We start from the raw sequence: 20,405 nt of genomic DNA, 5'->3' as shown, positions 1-20,405 counted from the left end.
AAGAAAGTTGAAATGACTACCTTGTAGGCAGATTGGCTTTGCGGTCTTTTCTCTGACTTGACCATCAGCTCGATATCGTAGAATTTTCGTGATATGTGGTCGAGTTCTCTCTCTCTGTAACTCTGTCGGGACGGCATGGCAGATAAATACTTGGACGAACCTTAAGTATCATTACCCACTCTGTCCCCTCGCAAACGCTCTCTCACTTCCATCAGCGCCTTTCCTAGCCTATTCTCTCCCCAAGTCTCCTGATCCTGACCCGCAAGAGCTTGTTTAAGTGTATAACCAATGCCCCAAACACGATCATGGGAAGACGCCTCGGCCAGCAACCGATCGCCAGTATCCAGCAAAAGGTTCTTTAGATGTGGATTCTGGGTAAACTTGGCCATGTTCCCGGCGACCACGACAGCGCTCTTGATCTCGTCCCAACTTGCTCTGCGGAATTCCTTAGTCAGCCTTCCGAGCCTCTTCTGCTCTTTCGGATCCTGTGTGGCGAGGATGAGCTTCTGCGTGGCAGAATCGTGGAACCGGCCCGCTTTACAGTACATCATGAACTGCTCGGCGCAGTTGAAACGTATCAACTGCTTGCCATCGGAATCGTCCTCTTCGGTGGGGTGGCCGACGAGGTTAGATATCTGGGCCTTGCTGACGGTGAAGGCGGCCAGATTCCATTGGCAGAACTCGCCGTGGGCTTCATTGGGCTTGAAGAAAAATAGGGGTCCGTTTGGATCCTCGTGTTGTCCCTTTCCACCGATTGAGGCTTTGCCAGAATGACTCTTCACCTTTTTTGCCATAGTGTTGTGGCGCGTTTTTCTTCGCATATGTGTATCAGTTTAGATGAAAGGAGTCCGGTCTTAGATGTGTGACTATGTAACAATGTAAGTCAAAGGATAATATAATTGGGATTTAACTTCTTTTAATACGCAATCGGAGAAAGTTCATCAAATTTAAGTTTTACAGGTAGTGTTGACCAAACACCCCTATTCCCGATTTCGGCATTCCTCCCATGGTCTGGTACTAAATATTAAGGTTCAAATTTAAAGGATGCACCTTTTTCAAAAAGGGGGCAAAAAAGAATGAGACAAAACTGCTCTGAACTAGATTCGAACTCTCCACCCTCCGCAACAAAATGGCAAAACTTTAGTTGGAGATTTAGTTGGAACCTAATATACAATTGCATGTTAATTTGAGATCGCCCGTAGGCTAAACTTCTAGTAATTATCCATCCTTATAAACCTTCGTACAAGACACGGATGATTACCAAGGGTTTATCCGGTTGCCTCAAGAGACAGGTTGTTGGGAGGGCTGATTGTCTAGGTTGGTTGATCTGGAGGAGATAGGATGGTAGGCCAGGGCATTGCGTAGGTAGACAAAACAATTGGAAGGGCAATATAGAAGGAGCTTTTGTTATTCACCCCTCATAATCCGTGTAACACCCCTATTTGCATAGACGCCGAAGGGGACAACTTCCTCCTTATAGTCGATAATTTCAAACTACAGCTAGTCTCGTAACTTATAGTAGTTGGTGGTACGATGAAGTAGAACATGCGTGCTCTATATAAATGTGTTCCAATTGTATAGGTAGGCTATGATGAGGACATGATATCGATGTATTATAACTTCAAAGGTCCGTAAGTGGCGTCAGCGTAAGCTCTTTTATATGTTCTTCCGGGACGATCTCGCTCCTCGGCCCTCCTGGTCTTCTCTTAACATGACCTCGCGCCACTCGTCTTCCTCGTATTGCTTGGGCACCAACATAGTTACAGACTCCGGGTTTGACCTTATTCGCCACTCTTCCTCCACCTTGAGAATGAAATTATTAACGAAAAGTTCGGCTCTTTCGGTGCCTGGAATTTCGATCGCCCAATATCTCCCTATTATTCGGCCGCCTCTGTGTGTTCTCTCGATAAATGATTCGACACCTTTATTACGACACCGGAGTAAAAAGCTGTTGTCGGGTTGCTCCTTAAATCGTAATCGTTTTGATCTCCTCTGTGTTTCTTGCCACGTCCTGATACATTCTAGATGATGGGTTGCTAGTGCCTTGGCACTGTTATCTGCATACGAAATAGACAGCCATCTCTCGTTCTCTTGCGTTATTGTCAAATTAATAGGCATCAAGATCAATTTGGTAACCGAGGGGGTGGTTGTTCTGTGGAATGAGCCGCAGTGTGCGAATAGAATAGAGGTAATGTCAACCTTCTAGGTTAAGTATGTGCTTGATTGAATTGAGTTGGTCAATTAATATCGAAATGCGACGGAAGTCAGCGATGGGGGCGAATTATAAGTCCTCAGGTTTCTCAGCCGCTTACATCAGTTGCCAGTCAGCCACCATCCACAGCCTACCTTACGTAGTACTCCGAGGGTTTCCCCTCAATAATTGAAAGATGTACTTGCCTGGGTAGGTATCCTGCATACATAGCCCTCCAGATTGTTCCCATGATCAGTATTACTATTTGATCTATGACTGGACACATTCGTGACTGGGGAGATGGACGATATAGAGCAAAATACGACAGGAACTTCCATAGACAATACAGTTACACCAGCAAGCGGAATTGCTAGTCCTCAGTCTTGGGAAAAGGCATATAAGCAACACTACGAGAATTTTGTTACATTAGTCTCGCCGAGATGGGCCATACAAGACTTTCTCATTCGGATGGTGTGCGGGTTGTGCGGACAAACAGCATCAGTGCCGCGCAGCAGGTTAGGCTATCGCGTTAACTTCGCCGAGATGCAAAGGATGTACATGAGAGCACTACAGATCGATCTCATCAAGCTTGGTGTTGAGATGAGATTTGACGAGACATCGCAGAAGGCCGAGGGCTGGGGCGACATGCCAGTGGGGTTGAAGAAAATGGACGCGATATTGAAGGCGTATAGTAGGTATGTAACGAAAATCCCCGAAGTATGCTTCTAACGACGGAATTACAGTACAAGCCGTTCGAGACTACGAGTACATGACCGATGCTACGCAGAAACAATACGACATGTTCATCGCCTCGTCCGAGCGAGATCAAGATCACGTGCACCTAAGGGCAGCAATTCTTCGCGCCCAAAAAGGCGTGGATGATTTCGAAGATTCAGAGCAAAAGTATGCATTGCCCACTGGTCCTTGGGAGGTAGTTCGCGCAGGTGAAAAACCGGTTCCTATTGGAGGAACTCGAAACGCCAGTGTTCAGAGCCTTTTACGACGGGCTCTCCTAACGCGGGTCTTCCTAGCATTACTATGATCCGCATTCTTGATTGGACCCATGTGGCTTTTAGCTCTCAAGAGAGATCTGATCTTTGATCTGGGGACTACGACAGTTGCTGTGACGATATTTGGGCTGCTCCTAGCGTTCGTCGTCGAAAAAGGAGACCAAGTCTTTGCGGGAACACTGGCATATGCTGCTGTGCTTATGGTTTTTGTGGGGGTTATTATTCAGGAGACACCGTCTAGTTAGACGAAGCGAAGAAGAATTGATATTTATGCCGGAATTCGAACGTTTTAACTATAGGCAATTTTTTAATAGAAAATTGTCAGATTCAGGGACTGAGGTTGTTGCATAAGGGAGAGAGAAACCAGATCGTAACGAGTCGTAAAACAGGGATAGCGCTAGGGCCAGCCTAGCACTGACCTTCCACGGAATGCCTACACACGAGTTCTTGTAGACGATGATGCGCTCGCATCCCTGTATGGTTGTAGCCATATTTGACATGGAAGCCGTTTTCCTCTGGGAGCAAGGCCCTCGTGAACGGGGAATGAACGGAGAATGTCCGGGATGATATTGTAGATGTATGTAGTATTCTTCATTATCGCCTCAATGTTAAGCCCATGACACTGCCTGGTGACAGCCTGCTTGACCTCTGCAGTCTTAGCCAGTCAATCGTTGCATAAGCCACAATTGGTTATGCGCCAATATTACTTATTATGAAATAAGCATTCCTATGACAAGTAAAGTCAACCACTTATTGGAAGCGAATATTAAAATCCGAGTCCTAATTGGCTCCGGGTCTATGCGATGCTTCGGTGAGGCTATCTCAAGCTCCGACAATGAACGCATATCTGGAGCGAGGCCACCGTTTGTGCGAAGGCTGTGAATGGCTAAGAATCCTGTCTTCTCCCGACCGCGAAGGATGATAGTACCGCCATAATAGTTCTTAGGATAGGTATGGTAGATCTGCCCGAGGATAATCTTAGACATAAATGTGATCAATTAGACTGGCCTCTGCTTCTCACGCTTCTCTTCCGATTTCTCTTCACGTATAGGCCGCCGCTTCTGCCGAGGGGTTTGGACTGGAAAGCGCTTCACTCCTCCACAGGTGTGGCATTTGACAACAAGTACATCAGCCCATGGTTTTTTGCTGCCCTTGCTTTTGTTCTCAACTACGGAGCTGCTTGTCTCTCCTTCGATGAGTAAGCTATCGCAGAGTTTACACATGGTATGCTTCATAGCAGGAGATAAGCGAATTTGGCTCTTCAACGATGTAGATCGAAGATCAGTGATGAGGTGTCGCGAGAGAGTGTGTTTAGTGCGATTATTATGAGATATTTGCTTGTTTGGTGTTGATATATCCCCCTTACCACCTTCGGAGCTTTGAGGAACATTACTGGAACCTTTCGGTTCTGAATGACTAGCTAGGTACGTTGCTGCTTGGTATAGATATGAAATTCGAGAATATATTGGTCGGTTTGGTACATTTCCAGTTCCCTTGGATTTCCCCATGTCTCGGATTCGCTTTGTCGTTTTAAAGATCTAGTGAGAACATTGAAAGGTCAACTTTTGAGAGAATTGTGGAGATATCTAGATAGGTACCCAAGTACATAGCCATGAGTCATCGCGTTTGGAGAAGATTACATAAGTATGTAGCACAGTGAAAAGTCAGAAAGTCTGGGGAAACTCAACCTTTCGGATACGTACCCAGATACAGCGCCAGTCACTCGGTCAGTGTGCCTACCTCCTACCTACTACCTACATACGTAGTACCAGACTGCCAGCTAACCAATGACACAGTGCACAGCCCGTTTCTCTCATAGCCCCATAGTAGCCCTATTTAGGACTAGCTCCAAAATTCGGTCGCGCATTCCATCAGCTCATGCATGGTCAATTCTATTTTTCTGACCATCCACTTCCAACCTTTCCTAACAACATCCATCTTTCTTCTCCCTCTCAACCACATTTAACCTCGAGAGCCTCGTCGCCAACAACCGCTTTCGCGTACCTTTATCAACAATCACCACCGCGTTTCCACTTCTTTTCTTTTCATTCTTGCCTCGCGGCATATTTTTTTCAAACGCACTTTAATTGATTCGCGTCCGTCGCGAACCGGGAAACTTGCCAGCCTGATTATCACGACAGTCTTTTTTAATCCATCATCATGTCGACCGAAGAGGATCTGATCGACTACTCCGATGAGGAGCTAGGCACCAACGAGGCCTCCACCACCAACGGCAAGAAGACCGACGCAGCCGCTTCTGGCAATAGCGTTGACAAGAAGGGTTCTTACGTTGGCATTCACGCTACCGGCTTCCGTGATTTCCTACTGAAGCCCGAGCTCCTACGCGCCATAGCCGATTGCGGATTCGAACATCCTTCGGAGGGTTAGTCTACATCTTACACGTTACAGCTTTTCAAAAGTTATCCATCCCTCCTTCTTCAAGCGTCCGTCCATCTCGCAAGTTCATCGCAAGCAAATGAAACAAAAAGCAAATATCGGAGAAGCAAGGCAAAAATGTCGGCGCGTGTGAAATCATTCGCCTGAGCCATATACATATGCATATCACTGTCGGTGTACGGAGGATGTTGTTTTGGACAAGACATGTCGGACTGCCCTATAAGCTTATGAGACTGGTATTTATTACGTCTGTCTCGGTGGCCTGGTTTGGCCTCTAAGCGATATTAGAGGCTTTGGATACTTGTTGGGACGGTGAATCCTAACAGTATATTCTCGACAACGGACGAGTGGATTTGGCTTCGAGCCAACGCGTACGTCCCAGAAAATTGGTGCTACAACGAACACACCATTTCTATCCATCCATCGATGGAACCGTCGAAGAAGTCGCGAGGATGGATTGGGAGTTGAAAAAAATTAAATAATGCTGCGATGATGGACGGACCTTGTCGAATTCCTACCTTCGCGTCCCTCACCACTCTTGGAAAACCTATCTAACATTCGATCGATTCCTAGTCCAACAGACCTGTATCCCTCAGGCTCTCCTCGGAGGTGATATTATCTGCCAAGCAAAGTCCGGTCTCGGCAAAACCGCCGTCTTCGTTCTCACCACTCTTCAACAAGTCGAGCCCGTCGCTGGCGAGTGTTCCGTTTTGGTCATGTGCCATACTCGCGAGCTGGCTTTCCAGATCCGTAACGAGTACAACCGTTTCAGTAAATACATGCCCGACATCAAGACTGGCGTGTTCTACGGTGGTACTCCCATCCAAAAGGATGCGGAGATTCTGAAGAACAAGGAGACTCATCCTCACATCATTGTCGGCACTCCTGGTCGTCTCAATGCCCTCGTCCGGGACAAGTATCTCAGACTCACAAGCGTCCGCATCTTCGTCCTTGATGAATGTGACAAGATGCTTGACGCTATTGGTAAGATCTTAAATCGTTCCATTCAACTTCTATTCTAACTAATTTGGAAAGACATGCGACGAGACGTCCAGGATATCTTCCGAGCCACTCCTCAGCAGAAGCAGGTTATGATGTTCTCTGCTACACTCTCTGACGAGGTCAAGCCGATCTGCAAGAAGTTCATGCAAAACCCTACCGAGCACTATGTTGATGAAGACACCAAGTTGACCCTCCACGGTCTCCAACAATACTACATCAAGCTCGAAGAGCGGGAGAAGAATCGCAAGCTCAACGAGCTTCTCGATGAGTTGCAGTTCAACCAAGTCATCATCTTCGTCAAGAGCACCATTCGTGCCACCGAGCTTGACAAGTTGCTTCGTGAATGCAACTTCCCATCTATCTCGGTGCACTCTGGCGTTAGCCAAGAAGAGCGGTATGTACAAATACATCTTTTGGACGTGTTTTCATATCTAATTATATCATAGTATCAAACGCTATAAGGAGTTCAAAGAATTCAATAAGCGCATCTGTGTTGCCACTGACGTGTTCGGTCGTGGTATTGACATTGAGCGTATCAACTTGGCTATCAACTACGATTTGCCCGCTGATGCCGACTCCTACCTCCACCGCGTTGGTCGTGCCGGCCGTTTCGGTACCAAGGGACTGGCAATATCATTTATGAGCACCGATGCAGACCAGGAAGTCTTGAAGGCTGTTGAAAAGCGATTTGAGGTCCCAGTTCCGTAAGTTCAACTTAATTTCCATATACCCGGTCGTCTTACTGACCAATTCCATAGCGAATTCCCCAAGGATGGCATCGATGCCAGTACCTACATGGCGTCGTAAGCTACATCGGCGATTTCGGTTGATCTCTTTAGTCTTCGCACAAGAATTGTTCTGGGAAACGACTCGGAGGATTCGTTTAATGCGTTGAGCCCCCGTAGTCACAAAAGGGGGTTTCTTTCCGAAAAGCAAATGATTCGTTTGGCACCACGGCTCTGTACATTATGTTTGGCTTGGAACGGGTGACGCGGTACACTGTCAGAGAGGTCCAGAGATTAGCTGATTCGGACGCTAGAGCTCGTCGTAACGCGTGCTGGATCCATTTCATTCGGTTGCTTCACGCGGTAATACTCCGTAGTCTCACGCCTTGCAAGCAACGAAATAGACTGCTCTGAAACGCATTTCCTAATGTTCTCGACACGTGACATGACTTGTTATTGTGCGGTGATGTTGTATTATCCATATGGTATTTTCAGCTGCCTAAGCGAGGTAGAGAAGCCTTTATACCCAAGTTTTCGCCGGATACCATTTACAAGTAGTCTATTAGATCATTCAGTTTAGTTGATACCACGCATTTCGTGTACGTTAATTGACATGTGCTGCTTGCTGGAAATTAACGCCTCAAGCCTCGTGAAAACATACATCTCACCACTCGACCTCATTGGACCGCTATGCGTGGCCTCCAAGCCACCCTAAATTCGTTGTTTCAGTTATTGTCCTACTTAACCTACCTACCTCCGGAGATGGACAATTACAACACACATATCTCTCCTCGCTACCTGTCATATAGATTCATACACAGTTGTCCGAACCAAGTCATCCTTCGACATGTCGACAGGCAGCGGCGATGAGCCCAAGCCTAGTGTGGCCGAGACGACGGGCAGTGAATTTACGGACAACACGACGAGCTCGCCAAGCACGCCAACTACTACCAGCACAACACCAACGTCTTCGTCCCCCGCTGTCCAGATTCCAGTATTAACGCCCCCATTCAACCCCGCGCCATCTTGTACCCAAGATATCTACTACGTCGTCGACCAGGACCTGTCCTGTGTTGATGGCAATGGCTCTACGGTCGCGTGTCGCCAGTTCCATCTTGGTCCCACGACAAGTACGTCAGTTTGTTTTCCCACATCTTGGAGCCCAAGCTCGGGCGCGTATATTTCGCCCGGCGGGTGTCCATCGGGGTACACGGTTGCGTGTGCGTATACGGAGGAGCCTGAGAGGACGGCGACGTGTTGTCCTAGGTACGTTTATTCGTGTCGGCTGCGAGCGCACACCGGTTACCTAGATAGGCATGTGTATGGTATAGGTTAGGCTGACATGCTGTAATGCAATTCAACGAGCACAGCGGCTATAGCTGCCAGACTTTATCCGAAGGCTTTCCGTGGTTCACGACGGACCTGTGCGTCCAGAGCATGCCGGATTCAATCACGTACCAGTACACCACGCGCACACCCGGAAAGAACCCCGAAACTTCCACGACGACCGGAGGCGGCACCCTGAACGCGTTTGGCATTGCGATCAGGTGGCATCTATCCGACCTCGCGACCGCGACTGCGACCACGACCCCGATTGTGTCAGCTCCGGTAATAACAACCACGAACCCGACCTTTGACGATCTTTCGTCAGGCGCAAAGGCGGGTATTGGGGTCGGCGCCGCCATAGCTGGCATCCTAGCGCTTGTGGGAACATTTCTTCTGTGGAGGCGCTGTCGGAGGAGACGCCTTGGACGACCTGCGGTCATGTACGAGCCACAGTTCGTCGAACACTATCAACCTACGAAAGTACCATCGGAGCTGGCTGGCAATAATGAAAGAAATACGTCCTGGTCGATACCGCCGTCGACCGACCACACAGAACGGGCTGAGTTACCTGGTCGATCATTACCAGCGGAGTTAGGGCCAGGACGAGACTGACAGTGGGATAAGAGATAATTACTTTTCATCTTACCACCACGCCATTTACGCGTATAAGTGGTGCCATGATATGAAGGAGAAATAATTGAAATTCTCAAGGGGGAATTCCTTTCCTTTGAAGGATCTTTTACCCCCTTGGTCACGTGGAGCCCCTTTTATTCATCATGACACTTACAACGTCAGCAATGTTCAATCTATCTACATTAAGCACCACAAAATAACAAACAATTAAAAACATCAGATCATACTTGAAGTGTTATCTGATACCTGTATTGTATGAAAAAGTTGAGGGAAGGGAAAGGAAAAAAAGAAAAGGAAAAAAAACCTTGGTTTGAACTTGATTCGAACCCACCCTCTGTAGGTATGTGAGACAAAAACGTTAATTCGAGCATCATATGAATAGACCATTTCGATTGCCCGAAGGCGAAAGCTCCTATGATATGATTACTTATAAGGCTTTGCAAACTCCCCACTTGGTTGTCATAAGAGATCGCTGGATACTGGGCAACGTGGTCCAGACAACACTCTGAGAGAACGCGATAGCCAGAGAGATAACTACCAAGGTTATATTTCCGCGTTGGACAAGAGGATATGGCAGTGAGAAACTTCCTTTCACCGCTAACGGACGTCGAATAAGGGGCAGCTAGAATACCGGCATAGCTGGCTCGAACATAATCAATAATTCACGGATACCATGGTTAGCTATATATATAGTTCTCGCTCTAATCAACCTGTAGAGATAGATTCCAAGAGCTTAGCACAATCGCAACATCGAGCCTTGATAGAAAAACTTTAGAAGTCTTAACCCAATGGTCCCAAGCTATGGTAGAATCTTCCTAGCCAACGGTGCTCATAGAACCTTGGCGCACTTCTGAAGGTATTATTTGGGATCACGTAGCTCGTAGTAGATTCCATCTTCAATTTGAGCTCATTAACTAGGTTTTTGGAGATTATAAGTTGGAAATCTTTCGACGATGGTGCCGTCTTATATCAGCTGAGAGATCTCCATCACACTTCCGCAACATATCCCCAAATGAAGCAGGAAAACCAATAGAAATGATTTTCTCTGCCTCGATACTTACTCACTAACAGAGTGGATCGTGTTCAAGCGCTTGACAGCAAACGGGTTGTATGCTTACCTAGATATTCTCCTGTTCATATGTGTCCTAGCTAAGTATTCGTGCCATGCTTCCAGAATCAGCAAAAATACATTTCTTTGGTGTAGATCTCTGAGGTCAACGGCATATTCAAGTTCTAACAAGATGCATTCTTTCGATATAAAAGACTGTTCAGGTCCGGAGCACTTGTACCTCAACCCAGATCATCAACCCAGATCATCACGCCTCAACATCATCATAACAATCAAGACACTTTTAACCAGTCCAACCAACTTCCAACTTACCAATTAAACCACTACTCCGAAAATGCAGACCTTCATCCTCATCAGCGCCATCAGCGCCCTCGCAGCCTTCGCCCAAGCCGGCACCATCCAGGCCCGCGACATCACCGTCGACCTCTGGAGCGACTGGAACTTAATGGGCACGCATTAGACCCTTAGCGCCCCGAACAACCAATGCTGTGAGCCCCGGTCCAGCAAACTACCTTCGAATGCTTTCGGCTGACCCCTTTTTCCAGACCAAATCAATAGCGCCGAGAACGACGACGTCAGCTCCTTCGCTGTGCATGACGGTCACACTTGCCGATTCTTCAAGTGAGTTCCTGCATCTCTACCTAGTCAGCAAAAGGGGAAAGGGGGGGAGGGAGTTATTTCTCCAGTCGGGCTAACTAGGATACAGGGACTACTCCTGTGCAGGTGACCACTGGGACTCCTCGGCAGGCGGCAAGCAGAACATGCCAAACGGTTGGAACGATGCTGCTAGCTCTATCCAGTGCTGGTAATTCCATTTTTAGAATGGCCATCACTGAATTATCAGCATAGGGGATAGCATAGATGGAGCCTCAGGGTATGAAACTTGGTCGTTGCGATACAGCGCTATATTGCAACGAGCTGTCCTCTCGTTTTATTTAGTCCAATAGATTATACCTACCTTTGAAATTTGTGATGCTGTCATGTTTCCAACCTAATTGATAATAAAAGCTTTGAGGTTAGGTAACATTCTACTCAATAGCATGCACGGATTCTAACTTCCCGAGGTCTGTAACAACAATCACAAATACAGATACAAACAATTTTTATGACAAAGCCAATTTCATGTTAAAAATAGGGGTTAGTGATTAATTAAGCAATGGATCTCATTCGTTAGATATGCGGTACTAATTATCTGGTTTCTTGCGTCACTACGACGTCGAATCATATCATCATTCTTCAAATCAATGACAACATACCTGCGTCAAGTTAAGGACAGACGATATTCAGAGTTTATTAAACGTGATTCAATTTACCTAAGTTCAAACTGACACGTTATTAGCAACGTCAATTTGAGGCGTCGAAGTATCAAGTATAACGATATCAACAGCATATTCATTTTGCATCGGAATATCGATTTTTGTGTATCCAGCATCAATTCATACACGATGGCGCCTTATCCCGATATCAGTCAGATCAAACGAATAGGCATTGTGGGTGCAGGAAACATGGGCACAATGATGTCACTCGGCTTCTCTGAAAACGGCCTTGGCGTATCCCTATGGGACGTCTCAGAAAAGAACATTGACGCGGCGCGGAAGATGACAGAGCAGACGAAAACATTAAAGGGAAAAGTAGACCACTTCAAAGATATCCATGAGTTTACCAGAAGCTTGAACTCCCAGCCGCGTAAGATCTTCATCTTCTCCATCACGCACGGTTGGCCCGCAGATTCGGTCTTGGAGAAAATCAGTGACGATTTGAAGGAAGGCGATATCGTCCTCGATGGAGGAAACGAGAATTACCGCAATACGGAAAGGCGCCAGAGGGAGCTCGAGAAAAGGGGCATAAAATGGATTGGCATGGGTGTCAGCGGTGGGTACCAGTCGGCCAGGCGCGGTCCGAGTATGTCGCCAGGGGGAGATCGTGAAGCTGTTGAGTTTGTGCTTCCATTATTGGAGAAATTCTCGGCCAAGTCTGCTGTCGATGGCAAGCCATGCGTCCAGTATATGGGACCTCGCGGGGCTGGCCATTATGTCAAAATGGTTCACAACGGGATTGAGAATGGCATGCTTTCCGTTGTCTGTGAAGCTTGGAACTTCCTCAACAAGTCGCTTGGACTCTCGTACGATGAAATTGGAAAGATCTTTGGTAGGTGGAACTCTGAGGCAGAGCTAAGGAATACATACCTAATCCAGATTGGCTCCGAGATCTGTCAAAAGAAAAGGACCCCTGAAGGCGATGAGCGTGGTGAAGGGAAAGGGGAGGGCGGTTATGTATTGGATGATGTCCTCGACAAAGTAGTGCAAGACGACGATAACTCCGAGGGCACACTGTTCTGGACGGTTAAGGATGCCGCAGATCGACACATATCCGCGCCTACCATCACAGCTGGTCATTTCTTCCGCGTAGCCAGTGGGAATCGAGCGCAGAGGTTGAAAGTAGTTGATAAGCTACAAGTTCCGAAGCCGCGACGTGTGGATTCTATGGATAAGGAAAGCCTCATCGAGAGCTTGCGCAGGGCTGTCTATGCATCCTTTCTCTGCTCGTACTGCCAAGGCCTTGAACTTATTGCGCGTGCCTCCAAGGATGAACACTGGGATGTCAATTTGGGAAAGTGTATCCAGATCTGGAGGGCTGGGTGCATCATCCAAGAAGACCATATTGCAGACATGCTCGAGCCCATTCTACTAAACGCGAAGGAACCTATCATGAATTTGAAGCTCATCGACGAGGTCGCCTCCGAGCTGCGGGGCAACTTTGACGCGTTGAAGCTGATCACGTTGAAAGCTATCGAATGGGACAACTATGTCCCTGCCATCAGCGCAAGTCTAGAATACTTGAAATATGTCGGTGGTGGGATGTTAGCAACTCAGTTCATGGAGGCCGAAATGGACTTCTTCGGTGCGCATGCATATGACAGGCCGAATGTGAGAGGGGAGGACCCTGGGAAGCCTTCGAAAGGGGCTCACCACTACGAGTGGAGACCTGCGGTCACTGTCTAGATTACCTCGAAGCTTTACATACCAGGTACATAGGAGGGCGGTTGCTCACTACTAAGCAAGTGAGAAGTTCAAATGCCATTGTTTATTGAAAATCACGTACTTAGGTCTATTGTAATACTTGGAATTACCAACGAGCGAAACTCGCACATCTAGTCAACTATGTTATTAACTCCAGCAGAGACAAACATATTTCCCTACGTTATCCGTATTATTTCGGAGTTAGAGTCTCGTTAGAAACTATTACCCCGAGTATGGATCCCTAGAAGAGCGATATACGTATTCTAGGAATCCGGATAAATGAGAATGGCTGCCTTGAGGATTTCGCATTGGATACGGTACTTACTTGGACAACATCCTTTCATCCACTATGACTCAACAGATTAGGTAGGTACCCGACGGCGTGACAACCCCTATTTGAGAACTTCATGCTATTCATCTTTCACACCACCATTTTCGAAGCACCCATCGCGAAGTCCGCTGTTATGTCAGCTATGGTGACTCCAAAACTATGTGCCGGCGTTACTAGTAGCCCGTTTCACGGTCTAGCAGTCAACACCCATCCCACATGATATTGCGAAGGCTTTGCCTGGATGAAGTTTTCAATCTCCATGTTACTCACGAACCCGAAAACACGTACGCGTGTAAGCCTGCTCGGTCCAACAAGTGTTCGGTTACCCCTGAACTGGGATCATGTTCATTTAGGTACTAGGATTGTGGTGACTCATCGGCGGCTTGTGTCATGACCCTCTTCGGCGTGAACCAACTTTAACTTCAAACATCTCCAAGCACTTGCATTCTCTTGCCCCTAGATCTCGCCGCCTGTATTGCGACAGCCATGACGACGAACAAAAATAGTAAGCTTGTGGAACTATATTATATCAGCCTAGGATTACAGCGGCAAACTTCCTTATGAAAAGTTGTTCAAGTCATCCATGGATTCAATACCTGCCACATGAGCTACCGCCAGGCAGCAAGCCACATCTCCATCCCTCCAACACACCAACCTAACCCCCTCGCCTCCGCGCTAGGGCTCACGTCGGCCGATGACAATATGCTCTAAGTAAGGATCACGATGGCTCACAGCCACCGTCAAATGACAGTCAAGAGATCTTCCCCGCAAGCCCGGATAGCCGGTAGGGTAGATCATGTTCATCTGGATTAGAGAGCTAAGTAGGTGGCCGCGAGCAAGCTACGATACCCGAGCTACCCAGTTTCCCTTCACCTCACGTGCCGGGACCTTACACATCTAGGTAACAAGCTGACGTACCTAGGTACAGTATAACCATACCTACCGTGCTCCGCCGCTCCGCTGTGTGTTGGGGGCCAAAACGGCGCGTACCCGCGTAACTTCGCTCAAGGGGAGAAGAGGGATAGTGGATGCCGCCGCGGAACCACGGGTCTAGTTACAGGCGCGAGCGCGTTCCCCGCATGTCGTCGCGATCATGTGGTCGTGCGTTTCGCGTGTGTAGGTATGTGTGTATGTAGTTCTCCGAACGCGGCTGATTCATCGCAAAAGTTTACCCAAGGCTTTGGGGGCCGTTCGGCTTACATACAGGTGAGACGCTATTCGGCGGCACCAAATAGGTACCTATTGCTACACCTTAAAAGCTTACTTCATCAATCTGATTACCTACCCTACCTAGGTTACCCGCTCACGTACTCAGACTTATTTATTGTTGCCACTTCGTCGATGACATTTATGATAAGTCGCCTCCGAAGGTCGGCTCGCAGGAGAATAGAATCTATTGGGGCCGAAAGGATTCCGAAAAAAGTAACAGGGCTAAGGCTGATAGGATTTGTCGGTGTCTGGTATGGTAGAGTAGAGAGCCTTCGCTTACGTACTCGCGTAGCCGACCGATGAGTAACGCCTTGGCGATCTGTGATCTGAAGTTGGGTAGGAAAGCCTAGATACCGGTACTCGACTAAGGGAAGATGACGCGAGCGGTGGCCATTTTAGCAAGGCAGGCTAGAACCCTTAAGCCGGTTTAGCCAGTTGATCTAGTCTAGCGTTAGGTGAGTTAGCAGAGCTGACGGGTGCTTCATCATTTTCTAGTGCTGGTGGTATTGTGTTCTCTTTCTTTCTCTGATGAACGTACGACCGTCTCACGATTACCTACCTATTTCCTCTCCTTATCTAATACAACATGTGGCTAGCGATCCTTTGCCGCGTCGTGTAAATGCACTAGATAATTTCAATCTTTGACTATCAGGAGAGGATGAGAAGCTTAATTCTATCCTGCAGACAACGCGATATGATCATGATCACGATGATGGTCCTACCATGATAATTGTTAGTGTCCTAGCCTCGATGTGGTTCGCGCAAGAAATGGCGGGATCCTGGGATAAGGCACTCAAATGACCCCCCTTCTTTCCACAAAAATGCAATATTTCTACAGATGTTTAGGATATACTACCTCTTGATTAACTCCAAGGCTGACATGTAGGTCAGGGCTCTTGTGATACCGTAGCTCCCATCAACTATGTTTCATGTCTGTCCGTAGATGCTGGAGATCTGTTAGACAATTCTAGACCACCCAGCGACGGTAACTGGAAAGTTCGCTGCTGCCTGGGGATGGCTTCCTACCTGGGAAATTCATCATCGGCCATTTCGCCTCGGATCTACAGCCGTATGCATGCACGCACACTTGTATGTACATGGGAATACAATCTACCTATACGTCCATGGGCAGGGCGGCGGGCTTACTACGTACATGTCACATACGACACGCGCTATAGACTGCCGTACATATGGTAAAGCGGGGGAAAGTGATAGGAATCGGGATACGAAATTCGCAGGGACGAAGGCTTCCGCATGTTGGTTTTCGAATTGTGATAATATGCTTCCAGAACGCCCAGAAAACCCCAAGAAAAAAATAGGATAACGTGACTTGTCTGCTTGTGTGTGTTAGTTGTCCGGGGACTGACCCAGACTGCATATAGTGGACGAGGGGTTACGGATTCACGGGGTTCGGAATACCAATAGAACACCCAAGCTCGAAGTATCCATCAATCATGTGCCCTGTTCCCGTTATGCGCTTTTACTATGCTCCTATGGAATGCATTGTCATACCGCTGACCCGACCACCCGTCGAGAGGCGACGGTAAGCAAAAATACATAGGCCTACAGCGCATAACAATGTACCCATCTACAACCCCCCTTACAAAACCCTACACCACACACGTAGGCTTCCGCGAGGGCGACAAATAAATCTCCGTTACGAAGGGCCATTTCGTATCTAGATCGGCCCCCGTACTTAATCACCCAATATAATCTACCCGAAGTAATAATCTGCCAATACGGAGCCCGTCAGTGGCCCGAAAATCAAAGATTTCTGGGGGGGTCGAGCACCCAATGCCCGTAGCTCCCGAAGATTGGTTCGCAGCCACCCCCTCCACTCCCCTTTCCCTGTTTGGCTGATCGGATTGCAATATTACAGCTGAATGAGGGAAGGGTTGTTGGGGTCCAAGCCTCGCGCGTGACGAGTTGTGTGTGGTAAGGGTATGCGGCGGGCGACGAGCTTTAGAGTTGCGGGTCTCCTCTTCTTGACTTTTACTTAGCCTGCTTGGGGTTTGCTTAGATATCGGAAACTCTCGAGCCCCCCCTCGTAACAAGATGTTAGGAAGTTCGACATCGTCAAAACACGCAATTACCAAGGTCCCGCGACGATGGCGGTGCTGGATGTTGAACCCTCCGGAACCTGGGTGGAAAATCCTGGCAGTAAAAAGCGCTTGTTAATGCGGGGACGGCGAAAGGCGACTGCGAAGACACCGTCGACTGAGCCCTCTCTCGTTGAAGCCGATGCTACAGGGGTGTTTTGCGGTAAACTGGTAAAAGCAAGACACCGCCAGCCAGCACACGAAGGTTTCACATGGTTGGTGATAGATGTTGAAGAAATGTCTCGGAGATTTGCCCACCTTCCCTTAGATATTGCCTCATGCAATAACGCTATACGAGTGTATAGATCCAGGAAATAGGGAATGGGGAATAAGAGTATGGTCTGAATTTGACGACGAGATCACCCTTCCAACGCGAAGCCGTGGACGTGGGTTTGTAGGCGGTGCAGGATATACATAGTAGTAATTACTCACCTACAGCATCTCTCATTGGACGATGACCCCAGTCGAAAGTAGCTAGATGAGGCGGGGCCGGACAATGCCCTAATCCCAATTAAAAACACGATGCCGTGATGTCCTGTACGGCTACCGCCAGACCGCGTGCGTACACACCATCACGGCCCAGCACGAGTGAAGTGGTTCGCAGCTTTAATGTCGTAAGTAGCCTGGATGGGATAAGCGCGACGCATGTGATGTATTAGATGTATTGGCATCAGGGTCAGGAACCATGTTTGTACTACGAGGTATGCCTACCGCATGCCTATCTCGGCGCTGGGAAATCGACCACGACCATGTGGCTGTAAGGTTCACTTCGTGAGTCGTTGCGTTGGGAGATTTGGGCTTCGGATGTTGAACCAGCAACGGCGCCGGACCGACGTAACTTCAACATCCGCGATGTGATCATGAAGTTTTACTATGACTATTATGACTACAATCCGTAGTAGACCGCTTAAATCCACTTGTTCTAGAAACTATGTCGCATGTGGCCGACACGTATCTTTGAGACCTCGATGGACTAACAGGAGGCCGAACCCAATAAGATACCGAGTGCTGCCGAATGGAATCATCGGAAGAAAGCGGAGCACGTAGCTGGCCGTGATGACATCTTTGTCCCCATAATGGATGCTGTACGCGGGATAACAACATGTTTAGTACGGCGGCCTTTTGAAAATGCGCGCGGTAATTAATGGATTGGTAGAGGCTACTTTGCCGATGTGACTATCATGAGATTCTGACCAGATCATAATGAAATTTTTTTTGCCGCAGTGCCCTAGGACTTCGTGGCCTGCCAACGGGTTAATTTTCAATAGCGGTTGAAAGCGCTTCAGCTGTGTGGCCCCCGACGTTCAAGCAACCCCGAAGTCATCAGTTTTTAGGGCTTGTCATATTCTTCCATGTCACATAGTCATCATCAGCTGGCTCACAGCTCCAGGTATTCTTTAGACTCCTTCCAGATGAATATCGGCGTGACCTATGGAAATTCTTTTCACATTCAACGTCAAGCGAGGCACAATGCGAGGTCCATATGCTATTATTGTCTTACTCCGATCTCGCGCTGAATCATCAGGATCAGTCGTTGAGTCTGGTTCGTGATACCGATGGATTATTGGATTCGCCATTTTAGCCAAGTTGAGGTCGAGTTGAGTCATCGTGAATCGCGATGCTGGGCTGTGACTGGTACACCTGGTAGCAACTTTGTCTAATTGGTTGGTGTGGCAAAAGATGTGGCCCTTCTAAAGGGCTAAATCTGCGGGAAAGGGATTCGTTTCGAGATGAATTCAATATCCCTGCTGATACACTCCTTCGTTACCCCCCCAACTCGAGAACCAAGGCCTCCAGGAGGGCTGCGGGCTGAATGTCGTCATTGACGATAATTCGTCTAGCCTTTCCCGACGGCTTTTGCTACCTTGACGTCGCGAGTCATGGACGCCATATGCTTCTTCAAAGCCTGAAGGATAGATAGCCTAAACTGGGTTACCCTGCATGGTGGAAATAGCCCCGGATCCCTAGATATTGAAGGGATATCTGCCATAGGATATGGTAGCAATGTAGTACGAATACCCCTCAACTCTTCCGCCTCCTTTAACATACTTCGTGATACTACGCGGGCTTAATGTGGCGGCCTTTGTCGTCTTGCTGCTCCCGTGCGCCATGATGCGAAGGGGGCGAATGACCAATGTCGGTCTTGATTCAGTCTGAGCAACAATGATATTCCGTGATGCAGCTCCAGATGCCACCGTCGACGCCAAGGCGGGGCTGGTAATAACTGCACTTATGGGCTAACTCTGATTTATACTCACCTTGGCTAAAGTAGGCGCCAAAGGGAATTAATTTTCGGCCATGGATGATCTGCTATGTAATAGATCTTACGACGATATTGAAGCTGAGCTCGTACGTCATTCGCCAACTCAGGAGATACTCGCGATTTCCACGGCGAAAAAATCGTCCGGTATGAGCAACTACCTACTCGGACAAATGGCTTATCAAAGCCACAGCATGCCATGACGAACTCCAGTTACGCGTTATTATGCGCTCGAAGATTTTGACCCTAGACTGCTACGTCTAATCCGTAGGCACTGTCGTCTAAAGGGAACAAGCCAACAAGCGAGCCCTGAGTTCTGTAGAGCGGAGTTTGCGTAGTATCCAGATGAAAATGAATCATGATGGATCACCTAGGCTCGGACTTATCTTGTCTTCCTCGTCGAAGTTTGATCACCTTATGACAAAATAGAGAAATCCTTTCTTCGAGGAATACGTGCTATAGAAGTCAGCTAATAAAAATCTAATCTCATTGGTTGTTACTGTGATATATTTGCATATTGGGCTGATGCGTGCAAACTTGATATATGATTGCGGAGAAATTTGCCGCAGCATCGCACTCGCACTGTTTGGGTGAAGTTGATTGAACCTCGCCGTCGTGAGTTCCTACCTATGTAGATAGGCGGTGGCTAATCTCATTCAGCATTTGCAAGTTTTATGTAAGGCAACGAGGATGGCTTGCCTAAGCTTCGCCCGATGGAGGATCTTGGCTCGATATGTGGGCCGATCCATATGTAGCTCAAACAATGTGGCCTACTACGAAGTCACAAAAGGCGGATACGGGTGACTCCTATCCGAAACAAGTAATGAGATTCTACACAATGCCCGGAAGTTCGTGCAAGTTGACCGTGGCAAGCCAGGAATGGCGAAATGCTCCGATCTACGGCAGTGAGCTGCCCAGCCTCGACTTAGGATGGGAAAGCCTTGTACCCGAATTTGAGATAGCTATGACCTGGGCCGATTCTATTCAACCTGAGTAAACAAGGCTCCAGGGCTGCGAAATCGAGACGAAAATAGCACTCGGTATCGAAGAATAAAGAGCCTGAGGCGAAGATCTGATTAATCTAGGCTGACAATACTAGTCATGATCCGTGGCCGGCGGCTTAGGGGGGTGTG

The 20,405-nt window shown here is 47.9% G+C and overlaps 7 protein-coding genes across 7 annotated transcripts; 5 read left to right on the top strand and 2 right to left on the bottom strand.

Annotated features, from left to right (window-relative positions):
* Nucleotides 1-61: 61 nt before the first annotated feature.
* Nucleotides 62-923, bottom strand: F4807DRAFT_343310 (DUF1768-domain-containing protein). Its single transcript, XM_047995390.1, has one exon. It carries the CDS (start codon nt 819-821, stop codon nt 162-164), a length of 660 nt encoding a protein of 219 aa, XP_047857149.1. The 5' UTR covers nt 822-923; the 3' UTR covers nt 62-161.
* Nucleotides 924-2,305: 1,382 nt separating this feature from the next.
* F4807DRAFT_343313 (uncharacterized protein) lies at nt 2,306-3,364 on the top strand. The gene is made up of 2 exons (XM_047995391.1): nt 2,306-2,882; nt 2,935-3,364. Exons 1-2 carry the CDS (start codon nt 2,492-2,494, stop codon nt 3,231-3,233), a joined length of 690 nt encoding a protein of 229 aa, XP_047857148.1. The 5' UTR covers nt 2,306-2,491; the 3' UTR covers nt 3,234-3,364.
* Nucleotides 3,365-4,323: 959 nt separating this feature from the next.
* F4807DRAFT_413796 (RNAse P, Rpr2/Rpp21 subunit) lies at nt 4,324-4,751 on the bottom strand (the record flags this gene model as incomplete). The annotated part of the gene is made up of 1 exon (XM_047996909.1): nt 4,324-4,751. A coding segment is annotated over exon 1 (380 nt), but the record flags the coding sequence as incomplete, so codon positions are not given.
* A 375-nt stretch (nt 4,752-5,126) lies between these two features.
* On the top strand, nt 5,127-7,745 carry F4807DRAFT_413794 (ATP-dependent RNA helicase SUB2). The gene is made up of 5 exons (XM_047996908.1): nt 5,127-5,584; nt 6,172-6,582; nt 6,634-6,994; nt 7,047-7,304; nt 7,359-7,745. Exons 1-5 carry the CDS (start codon nt 5,362-5,364, stop codon nt 7,405-7,407), a joined length of 1,302 nt encoding a protein of 433 aa, XP_047857146.1. The 5' UTR covers nt 5,127-5,361; the 3' UTR covers nt 7,408-7,745.
* A 126-nt stretch (nt 7,746-7,871) lies between these two features.
* On the top strand, nt 7,872-9,691 carry F4807DRAFT_413790 (uncharacterized protein). Its single transcript, XM_047996907.1, has 2 exons — nt 7,872-8,591; nt 8,696-9,691. The coding sequence occupies exons 1-2, from the start codon at nt 8,173-8,175 to the stop codon at nt 9,261-9,263; spliced, it is 987 nt and encodes a 328-aa protein (XP_047857145.1). The 5' UTR covers nt 7,872-8,172; the 3' UTR covers nt 9,264-9,691.
* Nucleotides 9,692-10,687: 996 nt separating this feature from the next.
* On the top strand, nt 10,688-11,162 carry F4807DRAFT_457420 (uncharacterized protein; the record flags this gene model as incomplete). Its single annotated transcript, XM_048001040.1, has 4 exons — nt 10,688-10,771; nt 10,814-10,841; nt 10,899-10,974; nt 11,060-11,162. 4 exons carry the CDS (start codon nt 10,688-10,690, stop codon nt 11,160-11,162), a joined length of 291 nt encoding a protein of 96 aa, XP_047857144.1.
* Nucleotides 11,163-12,254: 1,092 nt separating this feature from the next.
* F4807DRAFT_413788 (6-phosphogluconate dehydrogenase) lies at nt 12,255-13,447 on the top strand (the record flags this gene model as incomplete). Its single annotated transcript, XM_047996906.1, has 1 exon — nt 12,255-13,447. The coding sequence occupies one exon, from the start codon at nt 12,258-12,260 to the stop codon at nt 13,353-13,355; it is 1,098 nt and encodes a 365-aa protein (XP_047857143.1). The 3' UTR covers nt 13,356-13,447.
* Nucleotides 13,448-20,405: the final 6,958 nt, after the last annotated feature.

This window comes from Annulohypoxylon truncatum (genome assembly GCF_022578515.1).
Source record: "Annulohypoxylon truncatum strain CBS 140777 unplaced genomic scaffold F4807scaffold_6, whole genome shotgun sequence".
Lineage (NCBI taxonomy): Eukaryota > Fungi > Ascomycota > Sordariomycetes > Xylariales > Hypoxylaceae > Annulohypoxylon > Annulohypoxylon truncatum.
Note: the sequence above shows the minus strand (reverse complement) of the source record. Positions and strands in the feature narration are given on the sequence as shown.

Coding starts and splice junctions, on each gene's coding strand:
- F4807DRAFT_343310 (XM_047995390.1), bottom strand. CDS start 821: ATGCGAAGAAAAACGCGCCACAACACTATGGCAAAAAAGGTGAAGAGT.
- F4807DRAFT_343313 (XM_047995391.1), top strand. CDS start 2,492: ATGGACGATATAGAGCAAAATACGACAGGAACTTCCATAGACAATACA. Junction 2,883..2,934: donor CGCGATATTGAAGGCGTATA/GTAGGTATGTAA, acceptor ACGGAATTACAG/TACAAGCCGTTCGAGACTAC.
- F4807DRAFT_413794 (XM_047996908.1), top strand. CDS start 5,362: ATGTCGACCGAAGAGGATCTGATCGACTACTCCGATGAGGAGCTAGGC. Junction 5,585..6,171: donor ATTCGAACATCCTTCGGAGG/GTTAGTCTACAT, acceptor ATCGATTCCTAG/TCCAACAGACCTGTATCCCT. Junction 6,995..7,046: donor GGCGTTAGCCAAGAAGAGCG/GTATGTACAAAT, acceptor ATTATATCATAG/TATCAAACGCTATAAGGAGT.
- F4807DRAFT_413790 (XM_047996907.1), top strand. CDS start 8,173: ATGTCGACAGGCAGCGGCGATGAGCCCAAGCCTAGTGTGGCCGAGACG. Junction 8,592..8,695: donor ACGGCGACGTGTTGTCCTAG/GTACGTTTATTC, acceptor CAACGAGCACAG/CGGCTATAGCTGCCAGACTT.